At 29.7% G+C, this 13,166-nt stretch overlaps 1 protein-coding gene across 4 annotated transcripts; it reads right to left on the bottom strand.

The window, feature by feature from the left end:
* Nucleotides 1-52: 52 nt before the first annotated feature.
* Nucleotides 53-7,464, bottom strand: LOC145306668 (uncharacterized). Of its 4 annotated transcripts, none has more exons than XM_080148966.1 (9): nt 7,385-7,464; nt 3,003-3,063; nt 2,645-2,686; nt 2,372-2,480; nt 2,184-2,227; nt 1,871-1,957; nt 1,461-1,562; nt 776-958; nt 53-521 (listed from the first exon to the last, which is right to left on the bottom strand). In XM_080148966.1, the coding sequence occupies exons 2-9, from the start codon at nt 3,043-3,045 to the stop codon at nt 298-300; spliced, it is 834 nt and encodes a 277-aa protein (XP_080005092.1). In that variant the 5' UTR covers nt 3,046-3,063; nt 7,385-7,464; the 3' UTR covers nt 53-297. The 4 variants fall into 4 exon arrangements, with proteins under 4 accessions (XP_080005092.1, XP_080005091.1, XP_080005094.1 ...); XM_080148965.1 differs by having other exon boundaries at nt 1,461-1,565; nt 1,874-1,957; XM_080148968.1 differs by lacking the exon at nt 7,385-7,464 and adding an exon at nt 3,869-3,987 and having other exon boundaries at nt 1,461-1,565; nt 1,874-1,957.
* Nucleotides 7,465-13,166: the final 5,702 nt, after the last annotated feature.

Here is a 13,166-nt window from a genome sequence, read left to right as displayed (position 1 = left end):
TCATCCTTGATAAATCAATTGAACAATCTTCATTTAAAAATACAAAAACAGATTTAAATGCATGATAATATATTTCAAAAATAGCTATTTTTGGGACAAAGATAAAATAATCATTAAAAGCATAGTATATTATAATCAATGGCATTACACAGTATGTTTAAATAGGCCTATATAAAACATACTATGTAAGCATGGTAACATTTCAGTTAGTAATCAAAACTAGTATTTAATCCACTATTCAAATAAAAAGCATTAACTTTGAATTGAATCAATAAGATGTTGGCAACTCTATCAAATCTAAACTGCGCAGTATCTGATTGAACAGTAGGGAACATCAGGTAGCTGGTACACGTAGAAGCTTCCACAGTTGGTCACTTTTCCAGGTTTGTTTCGCTGACAGTTGCCATAGCACACATTTAGATCCTGAGAGACTCCAATAGTTGTAGGAAGATCAAATGGAGAGAATGCGCCAATATTGGTTCCACATCTACCAGTGCTAGGGACACTCTTAGCCAGTTTTCCTGAAATCATATTTAAATTATTAGATAAACAAAATAATATTTAAAGTTAATGAATGCTTTGTTTATAGAAGCATTTAATTGTAAATCAGAATTGCTTTGTTCAAAGATATTGAATAAAAATTTAAAAAAAAGATGATTGATGAAAGTAATATATATGACGTAAGAATAGCAAGAAATTGCATTATGTAAAAAAATAATATTTTTGGGAAATAAGAGGAATTATGAACATTGGTGGAGATGTCTTGTGAGCATACCTGATTCTCTGCCAAATCTGTACCACTTCAAATCTCCTTTCCAGTCAGTACTCCTAGATGCCCAACTAGGTACTGTGTCTTGGTCACAATAGTATGGCCCACCAGTCTTTGATGTCAATCTTTTAGGAGCATCAAGAACAGCATAACCATTGGTACCATCACCTTCTAGACATTCAGCAGCACCTATATTTGTTGAAATTAGATCATGACAAATTTACAATGTTATTGTTTGACAATGCAGTCAACTCTCTAATTTCACAAATAAATAGAATCTTAATTAAATGGTCTAAAAGAAATCATAATTTATTAATTACCAAAAATACATATATGTCCACAAAAATCTGAGTATTTGAGAAATTGAGTTTTTCTCATTCTTTATAAACCTTTTAATTCCATTTCTACTAATGTGCGTACCGAAACTGTGCTAAAAGCCAATAGGAGCTATCTGCATTTAAATATATGTTGTTGAAGTAATGACCTTGTATTTTGAAGTTAATTAAATGATATTTAAAAAATAAAGTAATTAGGAAAACCAGGTTTTTAAGGCATAATTTGTCTTTAGAACCATTAAATAATTCATTATGATATTAAACTCCCCACGTCAGTGTGTTAAACTAGCCAATAGTTTTAAATTGATGAAAAAAACAAATTGTACATTTAATTAATGCAATAACTTCTAACTTACCACATACAACAACATTACTAGGTCCAACAGGGTCGCATGTGCCTGGAGCTGTCAATAAATTTGGAGCAGCAACATCACTACATTGATACAAAGAAGTTTCAGCTCCTATAAAAATAGTTTGAAAAAAGTAATTTAAAACTTTATCTCTTAAAATTTCATAAGAATTCAAGAATTAATAATCTAGGTATAGGCCATTTGAATGGATAAGATTTGAAAATTGTAATGCATAAGGATTGCCATGAAAACCGAAAAAAAACAGACTTTGCAGCACTTTTCAGTTCTCTCCATTAGACTTGTTATTTCATTGATGTGAAACAAACTAGCTGTAAACAGTTGTCAAAATTCTCTTCCTGTGAGATCAATTTCATCTAAACAAGGTTTACTAGATACTATCTAACTTCTATATGAACTACCTGTACAGCCATATTTCTGAAATAGAGGAAAGTATGTTTCTGCTACAGTCACTGGAGCATCAGCAGAATCTTTTTTAAGTTGACCTTAAAAAAATACATTAAATCATCACCTTTCCAAATGTTTCATAGAAATAAAGACAGACTTACAGATGGACTTAGCAGTAATAAAAACTAATATAGTATTTATGTAAATCTAAAAAGAGACTGGAGCATTTCTACTGCTTCAAAGTTGGTGTTAAACTGTGTACCAATGAAGTTAAACGTACAATATATAGCTTTTTAAAAATCATTAGGGTTTAATTTAACTTACCACCAGAGTATCCAAGCATTTTGCATGCTACTTTAGCATCATCACTACAAATAAAATATGATAAGCCATATATTTTTTTCTGCATTAAAGTAGAATTTGCTTTTTTTAAACATTACATCAGGCAGGCGGCTCTTTATAGCCTTTTCAGATAAATATGTTTCAGAAATTACTATGTAAAATCTTATTACTCTGTCATTGTGCAGACTCCTTTTAATTGAAAATCAGGATCGGTTGACTTTGTATCTCTCAACACAACTAAGCCTTCATTATCTGCAGTTCCACCATAAAGTGACACAGCTAAAATATAAATGATACATCATGTTATAAAAATTGTATGTACTATTTATGTATTTGAATAGATAGATTTATTGTATTATATTACAAACTTTTTCAACTGGAAAGTAATTAAATCCCATTTGGAGCCATACTTTGAATTTTAATTATAATATTAAAATTGTAACCTTGAAATTTGTCAATTGTCACATGATCAACAGCATAAGCTCCTAAATAAAAATTTTAATTTCAAAATTTGGCAAAAAGAAAATCGAGAACAATGTCTTTCTCTTAAGATTTTGTTAATACAAGAATTGGGGGGGCAGAGTGTTTTCAGAGAATGTTCTTATTGGTTCTGGACTTGGTGCTAATAAATCCTCTTGTTGAAATTTTGCATCCACTGAAGCCTAAACCACTAGTGTTAAAGATTTGGGTATAAGCTAATAATTACTAATAATGGTAATCTATGTTCTTTGTTGATTCCAAAATAAATCATGAAAAAACTAAGCTGTTATTTACATAGATTAATGAACATAATAAAATTACCTAAAAGTGTCGCAATGAAGAAGAACAACTCCTTTGATCCCATTCTAGATTTTATTTATACCTGTAAAGATATCAATACTATAGACCCAATTCCTATGAAATTTTTAAAGTTCTCTTGGAATTAGGAATCTTTAAGTCTTACATTTTCCTCTGTAATGTTCAGTTGAGAAAACCTGAATTCCTTGGCTAGCTTAAAAATTATATAGGATTTGGCCAATTGTTAAATTAGGATAAATATATTATTGAAAAAACATCCCTTGTATGTTCTAAAATAATATTTATATAGGTAGACAAAATTTTCAGTCAAGTCAAAGTTTTAAATTTTAAAATGTGTAAATATTCCTAGTTCCACCACTGACAAAAGTAGTATGGCAAATAATCAGAATTTTTTTCTCTATTTATGGAGAGAATTGCACATATGGGTTAAAAAGACAGTCCTTACTTTGAAAAAAAAATAATTTCTATTCATTATGTAAAATATTTCAAATATGATTTTAAGAATATTTTATTACTTTTTAACTAAAATTAAATTAGAAATTTTATGTTTAATAAAAGAACTTTGATTTTGCATTAAATGGATTGATGCTGGTCAGAATGTAATATTTCTGCAGTATCCTTATATCAAATTTAATTGATATTGCATTAATCTTTATAAATGAAATATTATGGAAAATCCTTTATCCTACAATTTAAAAACTTACACTGCACTGTCCTTCTTATGTAAAAAAATACCTACACAGTGTAAAAGTCTAGTCAAATAATTCAGTGACAATAAAATGAAACATTTTTTTTGCATAAATAGTAAAATGTAGGACTAACATAATAGTATTTCCAAGCTTAAAGTTATTAAAACTGTTTTTTTCCACCTTTGGTGTTTTTACTCATGAAAATGTGTTCTTTGATGAGCCTTTTCCTTGTATTAATACATATGTCTAAATATCTAGAGTTTAAAAATTAAGTATTATGCCTGCCTTCCTTAAGCACTTAAACCTGAAAAATGGACAAAAAATATGAACAGAATGTTATGACTTTAATATCTTTGTGGAAGACATGATTCTTGGCCTTAAAGGTTTTGTTTAAACCTAAATAATTATCTTTTGGAGGCAGGTTCTTTAGAGATATATCATATAACAGTCATTTCAAAAGGTAGAAGTAAGACTTAGTTTTCATTAGAGTCTGTCATAATTTTCAATTTGAAATATGTAAGTAAATTCCTATCTAATATGATATTTTACTTTTTGTAACCTTTTATTAATCTGACACAAAACTTTTAAGGTCACTAGTCAAGATCTGCTAGGTTTTACATTTGAAAATGTGCATTTAATTGTTCCGATTTAGGATTAAAATTATTAATATAAAATCATTAATTTCATGGAAAAATTTAGATGAAAAAAAAAAAAATAGAGAAAATTTATTATCAAGGATAAATCTTGTCATTTTTGAAGTTGGCTATTAATATTCTGTCACAATATGATATCTAAAAACAAATAAATTGAAAATTTTTGCAACAGGTGAAACTTTGACAAATCTAAATTAATAATATCAAAATCATAAATTAAACCACACATTTAAATGAAAAAAACATTGAAAATATTTTATTTTTTTTCTTGCAATCCTACATTTTAATAATTTTTCACAAGGTTTTGATTCAATTATTTCATATTTATTATCAGTTAATTTTATAGATTTATTCTCTTCCAGGTTTAGGGAAAACAACCAGGGAGTAAGGGAGGGGACAATGGCCAATTAATTCAATTTAAGAGGGTTCGCTGAACAGCAACGAAAACCAGATTTTTCAAGAAAATTTTACCAAAATTGTAAGGGGATCATGGTAACCTAATTTAGAACAAAATTAGTTCTAAGAAAAAAATCATTTACTTAAAAATTAAATTATCAACACATCACAATGTAGTAAACATTCTGTAATTAATCACTAGAAAAATCTTGTTTAAACCACCCTCAACCCTTCTAATATATTTATAACTGACCCCAAAATTCAAGCAGTTCTTAAATTATTTAATACATAAATATCACAGTAGAGTTTCTATACATGAAAAGACATTTTCTTGGGAAAAAATATGTGTTAACACCAGCGATAAATAACAAACTTTTCTGTCTGCATATTCAAAACTAGCTCAGATAGTTAGCGGGGCATTGATGCGCAAGTCCCCAAAATCAGTAAGAATCTGCTGTATTCGTGCACATTCCCTTTAAGCCAGTCCCCAAAGTCTGAGACTACTTAAAAATTGAATATTCGATCCATTGTCCCCTCCCTTACTCCCTGGAAAACAACAGAAAAAAATTCCTGGAAAATTGCCCATAACTAACAAAATGGCATAAAACCTATTTCTGCTATGGTACAAAAATTGAGGTTGTCAATTATTGAGAGCTTAGAGAATTTTGTGAATAGATGGTCCTCTTTGAAAATTTTATACTAATTCTGTTTAAAATAATTTTCGAAATCAATGAAAGCTATAATATTTCAAACAATAATTAAATGGCTTTAAAATTGCTTATGAACTTTTAAAGATAATCTAAAATATTTTTTCTTTAAATACCGTTACAAACGTAATCTCTTAATCTTTTAAAGTTTAAGGTTATAAAAACTAGAAGATGAACAGAAATTATAAAATCACGAAACATTTTATAATAAAACAACAAAAAGAAACATTCCCATAGATTACTGCACACATTATTAAAGCCTCTAGTCAGTCTGTTAGACGGACATGCTGAAGGATGGACGAACGAATCCTAGCTTTAAAGTAGCTTGCGCCACTGACAATAGTACATTTCATAACGCATTAAAACAATACAATTAAAATGTCTCTTCATTTAAAATGATTGATTTTCATTGAAATTTAGTATTCAATCAATGAAATAATAAATGAAATGAAGATAATCTATATAGTTAATTAGTTGTCCTTCTGTACATGTGTAACGGATAGCTGTAAGATTTGTCCTATCGTTTTAAAACACTTGGGATGATATTTCTTTAACAGTTAAGTACATTATTTTCAGGGATAAGGGATGGGAAACGTAAGAAAATATTATTCCAGGCCTATTTTCCAACTAGGCCTAAAAAACTAGTTTCGGGATGACGCAGTAGTTAGATTTGAAAACTATGAACAATGATGAAATAGCTATTATATGAATGCAAAGAAAAAAAGTATAGAATAGAATTCAGGTAGTTGATTTCACCAATCATAAAATATAATAAAAACTTTCCAAAGAACCAATATGTTAGTGGCTTTAAGTAGAATCCCGTTATTACTTCGCCAAACCCCCCCCCCCCATTTAAAAAAAAAAGTTTTTTTTGAGATGGTTAAATCTGATTTATTTTCAAACATTTTAAGGGGGGATCTACTTCACCCCAAAATTTGTATTTAGAAATAAACACCGCTTTAGCCCCCCAGCTTTAATAAATAAATTAAGTAGATTTAAATAAGTACATGGGTAACATTCTATCAACTAATTGTTCCATAGCATACATATAAATTAAGAATTTTTAAAAAAATTTATTTTTCTTTAAATATTAACAGAAAAGTTCAATTAAGTGTGCAATAATTTTTACCAAAATTAATGAAATTTTTTTTTTAACAAAACACAGTACACTTTTATTTACATATTGAACTAGTTTTGTATTTGTAATCATTTAGGTGGGTTATCAATTCCACATGAAATGTAACTTTTAAATTGTCTAAAGACAATGAGTTTTTCACATTGTTCTAAAGTATAAAATGTTGAATCCTACTCAGTCTTCAAAAAACGATCTCTCAATTTATGTTTTGCTATATGGACATTTATTAATGTGTAGATTTAATAATAAGTTGATGTGATTGAACGTCATATATATTGTTGTCCTTCTGATAGCAGAAACTTTCCATTGTTGTCTTTCTAATAGCAGAAATTTATGTTTGCTTGAATTAATTTAGCCAATAATGAACTGGGGGACGCGTTTGTTATTAATAATTGGTTAATGCTAAAAGCAAGTTTCAGGCTATTGGATATTAGCCTACAGCCAATAATGAACTGGCGAAAATGAGTTGATTTTATAGGCAAAAAAGAAAAGTTGCCCCATCACTTTAAAAAGGAGGCTGAGACCTAATTTTCGGTCAGGTTTCCCATCCCTTATCCCTGATTATTTTTGAAGTCTAAAAAAACAAAATTTTACATTTGTTGCAAATTTTCGTAAATACAGAATACATTAAAAGGATTTGCTTATAGAAATGCCTCACTTATAATATTATACCGTGTTATCGCAAGAATCATTATTAAAAATCAGATGGATGTGTGGATTTTCTTGAAAGACTGTCTAAATTGACGGACAGGCGAACGAAATACCTTTTTTTATAGAAAAGCTTCATTTAAAAAAAAATTAATACCTGTGTGTATGGTGTATAATGAGTATTACTGAATGAAGTAAATTTGCAATGTGAACTACCTATGCGCAATTCTGCATATTTATACCCGTTCATAGCCATGTCACTGCATAATTTTTGCATGTCCTACATAATTGTGCTGCTACTCTTTAATTTTAGGGTCTTTTTGTCAGTTCAACTGTCTTTTGAAAATAATCACTGCCCAACAAATGTTATTTTCTTGGCTGCCATTTACGATAGTGGTCTGATTTTTGTATAGATTAAGCTTGTATGAAATTGACACTCTTTGTTGCTTATAGACACTTTTATCATTCGTTGTTTTATGATTTTTTTTGTATAGAATATCTAAGAATATGAAATTATACTGGTATTTTATTTATCGACCATTGTCTTATCCCTTAGAATCTATTTCAGAAAAAAAGAGGATGATATAAACTATACTTAAAATATATGTTAAAAAAAAAATAAATATTCGAAGGATAAAAAGTAAGGGAAGTTAATTAAATTTATTTCAAAAGCGTGTACAGATATAACAAGGATGACAACATCCATAAAAACGAAGCTCGGAAAAAGTAAGACAAACGAACATTACACTTGTAGAATGTCAGAACTGATTGAGCAGAATTAAATGTATAAGCAACATATTTTTAATGGACATTCGGGTAGTAATTACAAAGTTGATTAGTTTTATAAATCGGATGTGATTATAACAGGAATCACCATACCGACTTTGAAATCGTTAGGACAAAAGCACAAAAATAAATAAAAGCAAAAATATAATTTTTAAGCGGATATGATTTTTATACATAACGATGCGATAACGACATTTATGACTACATACTTATATAAATACAATAAAGTCTCTAAATTTTGTCAGGATTATAACAGCATCCTGATTATTGAGGCTATACTTTATAGAAGAACTAGTTGCTTCGACCCTAGCATCTAGAGGAGGGCGAAAGAGGTCAAGAAAAAAGCATAAAATCATCAACAACATAGACGTTTATAATGCTACCCTGACAAGCAGTTTCCGAGAACTTTAGAGTCAGACCAAAAAAACTCACTACTTTATAGGATAACCAGCGGCTACGCCCCGAGAGGCCTCTAGTGGCATTTAAATTTTTCTTATTCTTTTTATTTTAAATATTTAATTTGAGAAATAATTTGTCTTTGTTACGATTAGCTGTTAAATTCATGTCTCTACACAGCGCCACCACGCTAGCGACACTATGCGGCGGGGATTTTTCATTTTTTTCGATTTTATTGTGATTTCTCTTGGGAGGTTGGTGGTACCCTCCCCCAAAAACCTTCCCGAGACCTATGAGAAGCTACCCTTAAAGGAGAACCCGATCAGTTCAGTGGTTAGCGAGATCCTTTGGTACAAACACACAGACACACAAACAGACATCATTTTACTTTAGTATAAGGATTGAGAATTATTTGGTGATAGCTGGGCGACTTTGCACTTAAACCTTTGTTCTTGGTTTGTTATTTTTGAAAAAAAATAATTTTGATTGTATTTAAATTGAAGTGTTTAAACGTTAAAACATAATATTTGTTCAGAAATTGTTTTTTAAATGCTTTTTCTTCATGTAGAGTATGTCCTTATAAAAAGCGGTGGTAGAAAATGGAACATGTAAAATTATTCTTAAGCCTAATATTTTTTTAATAACTGCTGAAATGCCTGAGTTATACTCTTTAGGAAAGTTTTAAATAGTTTTTTTGATGGTTTTGTGCTATTCTTTTTTTAACATTAAAGCCTTGGGGTGGTTTTATGCTAGTGGTTATTTCTTACAGCCTTCTTACCTTTTTGAATAAAAAGCCTCCTAGATGCTAGGGGCGAAGCTGACAATTATATATACGACGACTAAACCTTATAATCTTGAACGGAAGGGAAGGAATATTGGAGCTCAAAATCTTTGATTACTATTATCAATTAATTGGTTAGGTTCGGAGTTATACTGGTACCCAAAGTTTAATAACACTATGTTTCATTTGATTTAAAAATTTAGTTAATATTGTAGCATGAACCGTCCTTGGATCTACATGAAGATTCCATAGAATGGATATCTCAATCAGTTAAGTAGTTATTAACATATTAAGTTTTTTATAAAAAAAATTATTACTTTATCAAATACTAGCGGCTTCGCCCCTAGCCTCTAGAGGCTTTGCCCCGAGAGGTGATAAAACAAAAATTAAGGCGAAATTCGTAAAAGGACCAAGGAAATCTTCTACAAAAAAAGGACCAAAGTAATTTTCTACAAAAAAAGGACCAAGGAAATCTTCTACAAAAAAAGGACCAAGGAAATCTTCAGCAAAAAAAAATGGGGGGGAGAATTTTTTTGGGGGGGTTGGAGGTGTCCCACCTCCCAAGAAAATAGCCTAAAACCACCATAGGACCAGTAGGTATATTCCATGAAGAATAGAATCTGATAGGTTTAGTGGTTACCGAGATTTTAAGGGAGAGACGGACAGACGAAGGACGGACGGACATACATTATCCTACTTTGTATTATAGATATTTTGTTTTATCCCAAAAGATCCATGGGTTGTATTACAATAGCAGTGTCCAAACTTTTCAACTAATTTTATAATCTACAGAAGTGTTAATTTTGTTTATGATCATTGGGGATGTTCATCAATTTATCGCGCATTATCCCCGGTATTTATCTTTGAAAAATACAAACGACGCTTACTCTAGGACCGTTTGTAACCATTTGCAGCAGCCCTTAACTGAAAAATTGCTTTTGGTTGTTTTGAAAATTATTTACTTTTTGTATTATTTGAACAGGGTCACATCTGCTTTAAAATACAGCCTTGATAATTATTTTTAAAACAAGGATGATAACATTCATAAAAGAGAAGCTCTAAAATCAGAAGGAAGGACAAAAGATGCTGTGAGTATTGGTGCAAAAAATATGACGTAACAAAAAAAATTAGCCAATGAGAGGCTACTATAAATTTTACCATTGGTCAATAACGGCCTCTTATTGGCTAATTTTTTTTGTTACGTCATATTTTTTGCTCCAATGCTCACAGCATCAGGACAAAAGAGCAATTAATCTTGTAGAGTGTAAGAACTTAATATGCAGAACATTAATTTTAAGAACTTAATATGCAGAGCATTAATTTCTAAATAAAGTTTTACATATTGTTTCAAAATTGTAGAAATATAGAATACAAAGGACATACGTTTTTATAATTTATTTATAGAGTTTCCTTGCTTATACTACTTTACCTTGATGCCCTAAAAATTATTATTCCAAAAATCAGATAAATGGGATAATCATATCATATGAAAAAATGTTGTCAAAATGTAAAAAAATCCGCTTATTTAAATGGACGTACAGACTTCCTGGTAACAATTATAGAGTTGCTAAATTGTACCTAACTGTTATAGAAATCATCATGCAAGGTTTGAAATCGATAGGATTGTTCTAACATGCCTAAATTAACGAAAAAAGCAAACTGTTACGGACAAACAGACCGACCCCAATTATAGAAAAGCCCTGCTTTTAATAAAACAATGAGCAAAAAGGCCAATAATGGTATAACGACAAATGGACTATGGGGACAAACATACTTTTTGAACAAACGTAATTAAGGATGGAAGGAGACCTGTGCTGTAAATTATACTGGTACCTAAAGTTCTATGAACAAGTTCACTCATAGGTTAAATTAACTATATTTCAAGCAGCTTAGCTATTATTGGTGGTTATCATTCTTGTAGAATCAATGAACATGACCCTAACACTTTTAAATCATCTACATAGAATAATAAAGTCAGTTTTATATATGCATTACAATTTATTTCAAAAATAGCTATTTTTGAGGCAAAAGTTTAAGTATAAGTAGAAGTATGATATATCATTAATTAATAAAATCATTCAGTATGTTGAAATAGGCCTATTATAAAACATACTGTACAAATATGGTAACATTTCAATCCTTTTCAGTCAGAGGTCAAATTTTTTTTTTCATTTTAATGACAGAATCAAATATTGAATAGTAATTAATTCATTAATTAAATGAAAAAAAAAATTTCAAAAGCATCATTCAAGTGGTGGCAACTCTTTCAAATCTTAACTGCACAGTATCTGAGTGAACAGTAGGGAACATCAGGTAGCTGGTACACAAAGAAACTGCCACAGTTTGTCACCTTACCAGATCTGTTTGGGAGGCAGCTGTTGTCCTTGCCATAGCAAAGAGTGATACGCCTAGAGTATCCATAATTTACAGGAAGAGCAGATGGAGAAAATGCGCCAATATTGGTTCCACATCTACCAGTTTCAGGGACACTTGTTGCCAGTTTTTCTTAAATAACATTGAATATAATCAATAGATGATCAATACAACACAATATTTAAACTTAAAGATGATTTTCTATTAATTTAGTTATTTAACATTCAATCTGTTACTATAACTAGCAAAATCTTTTGATGGTATAATATCAAAAAAGCTAGCTTTATCCTAAGAAATGCATCAATCTATTGACACTTCTTAAAGGAAGCCTGCAAGAAATTCAGCGCTCTAACTGCTAAAAGACTGCCACAAGTAGACCCCATACACAAAATTTGAAGCCTCAAGCTTCAATAACAAAAAAGTTATGGACCTTCGAAAACGGCATTTTGTGTTACATGAAATTTTTGAAAGAAATTCAATGCTTCTATGAAAATTTTCTAAAATTAACTACGTGGCCGAGAAGCAAAATTAAAATCCCATCTTTGTCATATTTTTAGGTTGCCAGTAACCATACATATTTTGTTTAGCATTTTAATTAAAATTTTCACTGATAACTGAGAAAAAATTAACTATTTTTTACATCATTTTAATAGAGCCCACCACTTGGTAATTAAAATCCCTACATCCCCGATAGGTGGTGATGTGTAGCTGAAGCTGTAGTTTTTTTGACCAATAAAAATATGTCGACGAATAAAAACAAAAATAAAATTATTTTTTAAAAACTGCAGTGGTTAGTTGTTAATAAAAAGACTTATTTTATATTTAATTTCGTCGGCTTTAATATTATACAAAGAGTATTCTAAAAAAAACACGACAATATTTACAGAACAGCAGACAGGTTTCATATCAATATGGCGTCGTAAACATTACAGATATTTTCAACTTTTTAAAAATTGTGATAAAGTAGTTTTTTTTGAAGTAAAAGATAAATAAGCTAAAAGTAATATTTCTAATCGAGGAGTATACTGTGAAGTTTTTTTGGGTAGGGAAAGATAATGAACTGTAAAAAACGGATAGTTTTATAAACTCATGCATTTATTGATACTTCTGAAATACTTTTAATTTAATGTAAACATAATCAGTGAATAATTATCGTCTATTGTCTTATCCCTTAAGATCCCTGGTTGAATGTTGGCTAAATTATTTTTACTTTTTAATCTCTCGTGTTCGGGAGGACTATCAATCTATCTCATGTGACGTACATACATAATTTATGCCTACATGGGCCGTCCCTATAAAAATATTAGGTCATTCCCTAATACAATTAAAAATAATATAGAGATATTATTGGTTCTTTTATATTACTGTTTTATTGTGATTAATTGGCCATACATTGGAATTTTAATTTGTTTCATTTAAAAATCGGCCAATATGTTGTTCAAAATTCTTAACATTATTAATATCTTTCTCTAATTTTTAGAAAAGTTTTTTGAAATTTTTAAATTCATTTAGTAGAAATAGAGTATTCCTCTAATTTTGTTTCATATGATTATTAACTTAAAAGAGAAAAAAAGAAGAGGGGGGTGGGGGAGTGATACTGTTC

Source organism: Acartia tonsa, chromosome 14 (assembly GCF_053477335.1).
Source record: "Acartia tonsa isolate MP-2025a chromosome 14, ASM5347733v1, whole genome shotgun sequence".
In the NCBI taxonomy this organism is placed as follows: Eukaryota; Metazoa; Arthropoda; class Copepoda; order Calanoida; family Acartiidae; genus Acartia; species Acartia tonsa.
The sequence above is the reverse complement of the archived record's forward strand: the minus strand, read 5'-3'. Positions and strand labels throughout refer to the sequence as shown.

What these genes read in the sequence shown, in the direction of transcription:
- LOC145306668 (XM_080148966.1), bottom strand. Translation starts at nt 3,045, where the DNA reads ATGGGATCAAAGGAGTTGTTCTTCTTCATTGCGACACTTTTAG. An exon ending in AATGCTTGGATACTCTGGTG is followed by an intron (nt 1,958 to 2,183) that starts GTAAGTTAAATT and finishes TATTTTTTTAAG; the next exon opens with GTCAACTTAAAAAAGATTCT. An exon ending in GAAATATGGCTGTACAGGTA is followed by an intron (nt 1,563 to 1,870) that starts GTTCATATAGAA and finishes TTTTTATAGGAG; the next exon opens with CTGAAACTTCTTTGTATCAA.